Source organism: Diabrotica virgifera, chromosome 2 (genome assembly GCF_917563875.1).
Source record: "Diabrotica virgifera virgifera chromosome 2, PGI_DIABVI_V3a".
NCBI classification, from domain to species: domain Eukaryota; kingdom Metazoa; phylum Arthropoda; class Insecta; order Coleoptera; family Chrysomelidae; genus Diabrotica; species Diabrotica virgifera.
Window position 1 is genome coordinate 260932479 of NC_065444.1, and position 11288 is coordinate 260943766.

General features: G+C 34.0%; 1 protein-coding gene across 5 annotated transcripts in view; it reads left to right on the top strand.

The window, feature by feature from the left end:
- LOC126880596 (zinc finger protein OZF-like) overlaps positions 1-11288 on the top strand; it is a 139415-nt gene that overhangs the window by 32651 nt on the left and 95476 nt on the right. The window contains exon 2 of one of the 5 annotated variants that reach the window (XM_050644570.1): positions 2038-5417. The exons of the other annotated variants lie outside the window; for them this stretch is intronic. Within the exon in view, the coding sequence (XP_050500527.1) occupies positions 2038-2795 (758 nt within the window). The 3' untranslated portion in view covers positions 2796-5417. Of the gene's footprint in view, positions 1-2037; positions 5418-11288 lie in introns of those variants that run through there. 5 annotated transcript variants of the gene reach the window in all.

The window sequence follows — 11288 nt, forward strand, 5'->3', positions numbered from 1 at the left end:
TAGTCCAATATAGCTCTTTCTCTGTCACTTACATAGAATGCTCGTGAAATCTTTCTCTTTTCAGACGTGCCAGTACTGATTTTGGCCCAACATTCTCCTGTCGAATAATCTCCCCTGTAAAGTGGCAGGGATTGTACTACGCACAAGGTTGCCAGATTTTATATAATTTATGAAGATAATAGGAAATACAAACAAAAAAATTAACAAGCATTAAAAGGTTTTGAAGATAAAAAATATGTTTCTGCATAGTTAGCAAGGTAGTGCCATGGCTCTATGGCACTACCTCACGGGCCGCCACTGGTTGAGTGTACATCACCTAAAAAAAAATATTTTAATTATTTTTTTGGAAAAAAGCGTATAACTTTTTTTTTGAGGAATCTGGAGGTTTATTTTTTTTTCTATATTATGTATTTTATCAAACACTATGTTCTTAATTTTTTTCAATTTTTCCGTAAGGTACGACACCTTCAAAAATCCAAAAAACTTATTTTGTGGGTTTTCGGGGATTTTTCCCTAGTTTATAGACTTCAAAATAGATCAAATCAATATTTTTATAGGTTATATGTGAATTGAAGTAACCGTCTTTTGGAACATTTAAAAATGGGAGAAACGCGTTAAAACCCCTCAAAATCCCCATAACAAACAGTTTTTTGGATTTTTGAAGGAGGCGAAACTTACGGAAAAATCTGAAAAAAGTTAAAAACGTTTGATAAAATACACAAAATAGAAAAAAGAATTAGACCTCCAGACACCTTAAAAAAAAGTTATACGCTTTTTTCCAAAAAAATATTTAACACTTTTTTTGAGGTTATGTACACTCAACCTACGCCTACGGCTCTATAAAAAATAGAAATACATATTTTGGAAAAGCCTCAAGTATGCCTACGAATTTTTTGAAATTTTAAAATGCAATCATCCCACCTAAAAAAAATAAAAACGAAAAATGAAGTTTTTGGTGGTGGGGTAAAGGGGAAGGGTGTGGTGAGTTAAAATTACGCTAAGTCTTATCATTTAATAACATAGAACCTAATGCACCATAAGAAAAAATGAAAAGAAATTTAATTCTGGGAGTGCGGGAGGGTACCTTTTAATTTATTTATCCCGTCCATAAGTGGAAAGTTTGATGCGCCACTGTCGACGCATGTGCCACTAAAAAGTGACGGCACAGTGTTTTCTTTTAGGTTCTATTTAAGTTATAGGGTCTTATTGTGCCTAAAATGATTAGCAAATTTCACTTATAGCGGCTCTTAGGGCCGGTTGTTCGAACGCTAATCAAAAATGGTCATTATCAAATATTTAATTACTGTCACAACTGTCAATGTCAACTTTGATTGGGTTGCTGAAAACATAATTATTGATTACAATTATGAAATTAGTTAATTAATTATGTTAATAATTGTTATGTTAATTGATTAACTAATCTCATAATTATAATCAATTATGTTTTCAGCAACCCAACTTAAGTTGACATTGACAGTTGTGACAGTAATTAAATATTTGATAGTGATCATTGTTGATTAGCGTTCGAACAACCGGCCCTCAAAGTATTACACCAGGTATGATTAATTACAGGGACCCGATCCGTCAGGGCCGGTTGTTCGAACGTCAATCAACAATGATCACTATCAAATATTTAATTACTGTCATCAACTGTCAATGTCAACTTTGATTGGGTTGCTGAAAACATAATTGATTATTTATGAGATTAGTTAATCAATTAACATAACAATTATTAACATAATTGATTAACTAATTTCATAATTGTAATCCATAATTATGATTTCAGCAACCCAAACAAAGTTGACATTGACAGTTGGTGACAGTAATTAAATATTTGATAATGATCATTTTTGATTAGCTCTCGAACAACCGGCCCTTAGTCTAATAATCTAAAATCATTATGAAATTGACAGGCCAGTTGGTTGTGAAAACCAATGCCAATAAAACACAAACATACGTATTTAGTTAACTAATTGTACCATTCCAGAACTGTTACATTAATAGTAAAGCAATTAAAACTTTGCTTTTTTATTTTAGGATGTCTGGAGAAAAATACTGAAACATTCAAAACATTTGACCATCCGTGTCAGAAACAGCAAAATACGAGTACAGAAAAGACTTATCAATGTGAAATTTGCTTTAAATCATTTGCGCAATCAACCTGCCTAAAGAAGCATACAAGAGTGCATACTGGTGAAAAACCTTATCAGTGTGAAATTTGTTTGAGGAGGTTTGCTGTAAAGTCTACTTTGAAATTACATACTAGAACACACACTCGAGAAAAACCTCATCAGTGTGAAATTTGTTTGAGGAAGTTTGCTGTAAAGTCTACTTTGAAATTGCATACTAGAACACACACTCGAGAAAAACCTTATCAATGTGAAATTTGTTTAAAATCGTTCTCCCAAAATGGTCATTTTAAGGCACATTTTAGAAATCACACTGGAGAACAAAAGGCTTATCAGTGTAAAATTTGTGTTAAATCGTTTTCTGATAAAGGTAGTTTAAAAAGACATACGGTAACGCACACTGGAGATAAGCCATATCAATGTGAAATATGTTTAAAGTCGTTTTTCCAAAAATGTGATTTAAAAAGACATACGGTAACCCACACTGGAGATAAGCCATATCAATGTGCAATTTGTTTTAAATCGTTTTCCCAAAAAGGTCATTTAAACGCACATGTTAGAAATCACACTGACGAACAAACGGCTTATCAGTGTGAAATTTGTTTTAAATCGTTTTCTCAAAAATGTAATTTAAAAAGACATACGATAACGCACACTCACATATGAGAGTGCATTCTGGTGAAAAACCTTATCAATGTGAAATTTGTTTGAAAAGGTTTGCTGTAAATTCTAATTTAAAATTACATATTAGAAGACACACTCTAGAAAAACCTTCTTCTTCTTCTTCTAATGGCGCTACAACCCTTTGTGAGTCTTGGCCTGCTTAACAATGTTGTTCCAATGCTTTTCCATCCTGCGCAAGTTCCATCTTCTATCGAAGGTTGGAAATCATCATGGCAATGCGGACCCTGTTGACTGCCGCTCTAAATAGCTCTGCACTACTGCATTCGAACCATTCCCGTAAGTTCTTAAGCCAGGATGTTCTTCGTTTTCCCACATTTCGCTTTCCTCGGATTTTGCCTTGCATAATAAGTTGTAATAATGAGTATTTTTGCCCTCTCATCACATGTTCCAAGTACTCAAGTTTTCGTTTTTTGATAGTATTATTTCCGGTTGATTTCCTATCCTTCTAGTTACTTCCACGTTCGACATTATTTGAATCCATGATATTCGTAGGATTCTTCTGTAACACCAAAATTCAAAGGCGGCCAACTTATTCAAATGGACTTATTTCAACGTCCACGCTTCCAAGCCATAAAGAAGGGTAGAGAACACGTAACATCGAAGCATCCTTAGGCGTAGTTCTAACCTTATATCCCGACAACAAAGAAACTTTTTAAGTTTAATGAAGGATGCACGTGCTATTTCAATACGTGTCTTAATTTCTTTGGTTTGGTCTATATTTGATGTTATCCATGTTCCTAAGTATTTTTAGTTATCCACAGTCTCAATCACAGTATCTTCTATAGTTAATTGGATGTTTACGTGTGCTGATTTAGTTATGATCACGCATTTAGTTTTCTTTAAATTCATCTTCAGTCCGTACTCATGACAGCGTTCATTAAGGCGTTGCATTACGTTCTGTAAATCATTGTTGTTATCTGTTATTATTACTGTATCGTCTGCAAAACGTAAGTTGTTCAAAACTTCTCCATTGATAGATATACCTTCTATTGAATCTGAGAGCGCTTCTTGAAATACCGCTTCACTGTAAACATTGAAAAGTAGTGGAGACAGCACGCAATCCTGACGGACTCCTCTCTGTATTTTGATATCTTAAGTGTCCTGGTTGTCAACTCTTACCTTGGCAGTTTGATTCCAATATATATTAGATATAATTTTCATGTCACGACTGTCAATATTTTTGCTTTTTAATATATCTACAAGCTTTTTATGTTGAACTTTATCAAATGCCTTTTCAAAGTCTACAAAACATAAGTACATATCCTGATTCATGTCCATGCATCTCTGGGCCAGCACATTCAAGCCGAACAAAGCATCTCGTGTGCTCATACCATTTCTAAAGCCACATTCTGTGTCGCTGATTTAATTTCATATTCGAGAGTTTTAACAATTCTACTGTGTATTATTTTATCTAGCTCATGGTTCATTTTAATTCTTCACGAACCATCGCTGCAATGTGTTGGTAAAAATATTTTCCTAAGTATTTTGCTCTCAAATATTCTGAGTTGATTTTCTTCGGTGGTTGAGAGGCTCCACGTTTCCACTGGTCTAATTACTGTTTTGTAGATTCTTAGCTTAGACCCACGATTCAGTAACTTACTTTTCATTAAGTCTTTGTAAGCATAAAAACACTTATTACCGCTAAGAATCCGTGCTTGTATTTCTTGACTGGTGTTATTGTTGTCATTTATTATTGAGCCTAGGTAGGAAACATTGGAGACATATTCGGAGGTATGGTTGTATACCTTCAGATTCTCATGTTGATTCGACCTTGTGCACTCCATATATTTTGTTTTACTTTCATTTATATATAGACCAAACGTAGCACCTTCCCAAACGTAGCACCGTTTCAGCTTTATAGCTTTTTCGCTTAATATTCTTTTTTTACGGCTTATCATGGCAACATCTTCCGCATATGCGCATATTTGCATAGATCTTGTATTAATACAGATGTTCAAATCCAATTTTCTAACAACAGCGTCTTAGTTTAAAAAGTGTTGTTGATAAGGCATCACCTTGCCTAACTCCATTTTCAATATTAAATGCCTCTGTCATAGCTCTATCTATTCTCACCATAGCTTGGAGCCCTCCAAAGTCATTTGTATAAAAATTGAAGAAAAAAATCTGTGTAAAAGGTATATTTATTTAAAACCCCAATAAAGGGCTACATTAAAAAACAGAACGTTTTCGCTCTAAAGAGAGCATCATCAGTGTTCTAAGCCTAAAATAAGTACAACCATAATAATCAGTGAAGACAAGAGTAAAAAATTTAGAGGTTGACCAAGATAAAAAATTAGGTTATACTTACAAGCTGTATATGCTAAGCCACCAAAAATACATGGGTTAAAACCCTTGTAATGCCGACCAAAAGTCTTACATTGGCGTATTATATATTAAACCCTGGCGATGGGTGAAATTTAAACAAGTACAGCCTAAAATAAGTACAACCATAATAATCAGTGAAGACAAGAGTAAAAAATTTAGAGGTTGACCAAGATAAAAAATTAGGTTATACTTACAAGCTGTATATGCTAAGCCACCAAAAATACATGGGTTAAAACCCTTGTAATGCCGACCAAAAGTCTTACATTGGCGTATTATATATTAAACCCTGGCGATGGGTGAAATTTAAACAAGATATACTTCAAAGCATCATATGACTATACCACGTGTATGTGGGTGGTTGAGTTGATTTCTCTGTCTTCACAAAGAGAAAGGTAAAAGCCAACTAATTACAGGTGACAGGTATGAAAGCGTTTCTGACTGATGACAGTACGAGACAGACGGTCCAACATGAAGTTTTGTGAACTGATATGTAGTTAGGTACACTAGCCAATAGTTTTAAAAATTTATTTGTAGTAAAATTCGATAATAACAACAAACATCGTGTGCTGGGATTACAAGTATTCACTATTAAGATAATAAGAATAATATACGGAGTGAAATAACGTTATTTAAAACCAATTGTCAGCGGGGTTTAATAAGTGTATTACTAAAGATAGGCAACCAACCATACACTAGGTGTATTTTAAAACAAAATAAAGATCTTATTTTGTTTTAATAGTTGAAATTTGCTATTCTAATAAGTATGTAGTTATTTGACATCCAGCACGAAGATGATTGATGTACCTGAAACTGAATGAAATGAAAAAGTCAACAAAGGTATGACTAGAGGTAAAACTATGAGACAAGGAGCTCCGTATGTCTGATATTTTAATATTGATAATATATGGAGGATGAATTAATGTAACTGAAATTCGCACTATAGTAAAGTTTATGGGGTATTACTTTACTGTAGTGCGAATTTCAGTTACATTAATTCATCCTCCATATCAATATTAAAATATCAGACATACAGAGCTCCTTGTCTCATAGTTTTACCTCTAGTCATACCTTTGTTGATTTTCTCATTTCATTCAGTTAGGTACATCAATCATCTTCGTGCTGGATGTCAAATAACTACATATTTGTAAGAATAGCAACTTCAACCTAGACATTGCCCTCATAATGTTTAATAGTTTAAAAAATCTACTTATTTTCTCTGCCCTAAATGCATTTGATCATATGGGCAAATTATTCTTTTTCAACTATTAAAACAAAATAAGATCTTTATTTTATTTTAAAATACACCTCGTGTATGGTTGTTTGCCTATCTTTAGTAATACACTTATTAAACCCCGCTGACAATTGGTTTTAAATAACGTTATTTTCACTCCGTATATTATTCTTGTTATCTTAATAGTGAATACTTGTAATCCCAGCACACGATGTTTGTTGTTATTATCGAATTTTACCACAAATAAATTTTTAAAACTATTGGCTAGTGTACCTAACTACATATCAGTTCACAAAACTTCATGTTGGACCGTCTGTCTCGTACTGTCATCAGTCAGAAACACTTTCATACCTGTCACCTGTAATTAGGTGGCTTTTACCCTTCTCTTTGTGAAGACAGAGAAATCAACTCAACCACCCACATACACATGGTATAGTCATATGATGCTTTGAGGTATATCTTGTTTAAATTTCACCCATCGCCAGGGTTTAATATATAATACGCCAATGTAAGACTTTTGGTCGGCATTTCAAGGGTTTTAACCCATGTATTTTTGGTGGCTTAGCATGTAGAGCTTGTAAGTATAACCTAATTTTTTATCTTGGTCAACCTTTAAATTTTTTACTCTTGTCTTCACTAATTATGGTTGTACTTATTTTAGGCTTAGAACACTGATGATGCTCTCTTTAGACCGAAAACGTTCTGTTTTTTAATGTATATTTATTACTGTTTTAAATAAATATACCTTTTACACAGAAGATTTTTTACTTCAATTTTTGTAATTAATGGTATACAGCCAGCTACAGGAAATTTTGCCTTATGGATTTCATTTGTATAAGTTTAACCATTAACTTATTGGGTATCCCTAACATAGATAGTTGCTTTAACATCTTCTGTCTATCTACACCATCAAACACCCGTTTGAAATCGATATACAAATTGTAAATTGGTATGTTATATTCAACATTGGTATGTTATATTCAACATTGCTATGTTATATTCATTTTTCATGTATACCAGTATACCTCTTAACATAATATGTATTTGGTTTACAGTTGACCTCTTTGGCCTGAAACCACATTGGTATTCACCAATCATTTCCTTCGAATAAGATTCCGTGCGGCGAGAAAAACCTTATCAATGTGAAATCTGTTTTAAATCGTTTTTCCAAAATGGTTATTTAAAGGCGCAATTCCAATGAGGCAACACTGAACGACATGAGGCAAGATACACGTATCCACTTGTCGCCAGCTTCAGGGTTTGCGACTTTGAGCCACACATTTTAAAAGGTCGCATGCGGCATTTGCCTCCTTATATCCCATGCGCCTTGTCGCATGAGCTTGTAATATGCGTCTAGATATGATGCCATTCAGGCGACTTCAGTTTAGTATGCTATGTCTTTGCCAGCAGTCGCGGCAGCATCATATTTGTAATTGCTTTGAATGGTAAACAAAAAAGAAGTAAACCACGGTGGTGGAAAAGAGGACTATGTTGATAGTCACGAGACGCATAATAATTTCTATATAAAATTGATTGCAGACGATGAAACTTTATTTCGAAATTTCACACGAATGAGTTAAGACGATTTTGAGTACTTGAGAAAGTGTGACCAAAAATAAAAAAAGATGATACCAACTTTTGAGAGTCATACCACCACGTGTGAGTCCCTTATGTATTTGAATGATTGGGAAATGAAAAGTATTTTTGAACTGTGTAAAATTTAAAAATGAATATCATTTTTATTCAATTGCAATGCGAAGGCAAAACAATCTTATTTTTCACTTAGAATATGGAGCGCAGTCCAGCACTCTGAGAGGCATCATCGGAGAGGCGTAGTCCTGCTGCTCCATACTCCGAGTGATCAACCTTGGAAGCTTATCCCCACGTTGCAACTGACGTGAATGGATTAGGTGACTAGCGTCATCTGGCAACACTTTCGGCTTACAAAGCCATCTTCAGAGCTATGGTCAAATGAGTACCACTTTTATCAAAGGGATCCCATTTTTTGTGTTAAAAAATTTTGAAAAAATTCCTTATGTTGTTTTTTGCAAGCTTGGTCGGAGGTTGAATTTTGAATTTATTAAGTTGTAAAAAGGTTAAAAACATCAGAACAGCACATGGGGCTTTCACAAAAATACATTAATTAATCATGGTTGGGTTCAAAGACCCACCATCTTAAGTTGAGGCTACTCGCCCCCAACAATATTTGAATGCAAACCTTTTCTCTTTTTTTTTTAATAGAAGACGAACTGCTCTTTAATTTCAGTTTTTTCCTCTCACGGTGAAATTCACAACGTAAATTATTGATTTTCTTTTTTATATCATTTAAATAGATTCTTATTTATCTGATAAATTCTTCAACTTATTAATCTTTATCTTATTGTCTTTATAAAAAACAAATTTTCTTATTCCATAACTCAGGTTAGTTATGGGAGTCTTCAATAAAAATATCATTGTTTTTTCAATATTCAACTCCATGTCGCACGATAAAAGCCGCACCGATCCGTTGTCTGCTGGATAGCGGCGACACTGTTCAACACGTTGAAATTTGCCGAACGGTGATGCATGCGTCCCACGTCCCACAAGAACAGTCAACATGTGGCATGCGGGAAGGCGACTTGATTCGTGTCGCTTTCTGTCTCTTGAATGGAATGACTTTGTGTAGCATGCGACAATGACGCATGCCTTATGTTGCCTCAATGGAATTGCGTCTTTAGAAATCACACTAGAGAACAAACGGCTTATCAGTGTGAAATTTTGTTTTAAATCGTGTTCTCAAAAATGTGATTTAAAAATAATCTTATTAACGTAAATACTTTTTTTAATAACTTTTAGAAGCAAGATAAATTTAAGGAGTACCTAATATTTAATTACGCATTAAATATAAATAAATAAAATAATAAAAAAGCAGATATTTTGTTTAATTTTTTTTTATTAAAGTTAATAAATTTGATACATACTCCATTACAAGAGAACGGCAGTTCTCGCCAGTGGCGCACAATACAATACCCCTACATGCGACACTATATATATACACGAAATTTTCGATTTTCTAAAACTGCCTGAATTGAAAATTGGGCCAAATCCTATCTTAAAGTTTAGAAAAAGACTCGCCTATCCATATGTCAACTTTCCATTTTGGTCTAAGGGTGTGGATTTTACGTCTTTTCCAATTTAGGGTCTGTTTTTTGTTCTCGTTCCCAAAACTCCCAAAAATTTAAGTCCGACCTTTGCGGGCTTCTGATAGCACTAATCATTACCTTTCCAACGCATGTCTAATTTTGAACATCGGTTATACCACTCAAAAGTTACCGAGCTCAGAAGTATGACTCAATTTTTATTTAAAAAGGGGAAAATGTTTGTGGGTATGTATGTATGTATGTGTGTGGAAAAGTTACACAGATCTGAATTTTTTTCTGTGTTTCAAGAGAGGGTCAGGGCCGATTCAGAACTAGTGTAATTTGTGACTTTTGATCACCCATAAGCCAGCTATAGGGCTAGATAGATACAAAATGGCATATTTTTTGGGCGTATATATCTTAGGTTCAAGGAGAGACAGGAATGCCGCAAATATACCCAATCAATAGCGTTAAGTCAAGCTTTCAAATGGTGCTTAAACGGTTAGGATCAAACATACACACGACTCATTATAGCCAAAAAACTGAAAAACCAAACTTAGAAAATTTTGTTTTTTTGACAATTACTCAAAATTTCAACCTACGAATTACGCTAATAACTGAGAGTTTGTAGAAGGACTCTAGACGCATCTAACCGTGTATACCTCATATCTGGGAAAATTCGATTTTTTAAGTTATAGGCTTCATAAGTATGATCAAATCTATTTCTTATGGGGAAAACGGTTTTTTAAAGTTCAATAAATTCCTGTAATACGTTCAGTTATCATACTTGACCTTGGATGCATCAGATACTACTTGTCAATACGTTTCAAACTTATGTTTAATGATCAAAATCGGTTAAGACGTTCAGAAGTAATCGAGCTTCAAAAGTATAATCCATTTAACCATTATCGCTGAAATGGTTTATGTAGTTGTAAAGCGGACTTTACATCAAGGCTATGCAAGTCCCATGCTATGCAAGTCCGTCTTGCATGGCACATCTCTTGCCTAGCCAGCCTTTTTACATCGGAGCTATTTCTGTGCAATTTTAGATACGACTTTTATTGTTGCCAACAGAATAAATATTTCAATATTTGAGGTTATTTTATTGTATATAAATACTGATGTAAACTTAAATAAACAATATAATTATTATACTATTTATAAAAATACAAAGGTAAAGGATGTCAACAGAAGTAAAGAAAACATTGTTGTTACTAAATGTTGCTGTTGTAGCAACAATGATGACAAGTAAAAAGAACAGAAAACCTCGAAAATACTGTGTCAAACCTTGGTTGAATGCAGGACTGAGAAATTTGAGGTTGACCCAAGAGTTCTTGGACGCTAGCGACCTGTAAACTTTTAAAAACTTTCTTAAAATGGACGAGTGCACTTTCTTTAAGCTCCTGGAAAAGATTAATCCACTTAATTCAGAAAAAAGATAAAGTAAAGATAAGGTTATGTTTTTCTTTTACTGTCTGTAACTGTAATAAATTTTGTTAGGTTGGCAACATGAATTTTGACAACAACTTGCACCAAAATAGCATGAAAAATAGAACATGTTTTAATTTTTCGTCTAGCACAGGAATTGCATGGAAATAGCGCGTGGGCATGCGCAGTGGCGTGATCTGTCTTGCATGGCTCTTGCCTAGCATGAAAATAGCATAATGTAAAACTGCCATTATGGTTACGACGCTAAGATTGATCGTGCAATCCGAGTTCATTTGCCGGCCATAATTATTAGGATGGCTGGGATATGAACTCGGATTGTCTTATCACAAGTCTGGGGTCGTAACTACTAGA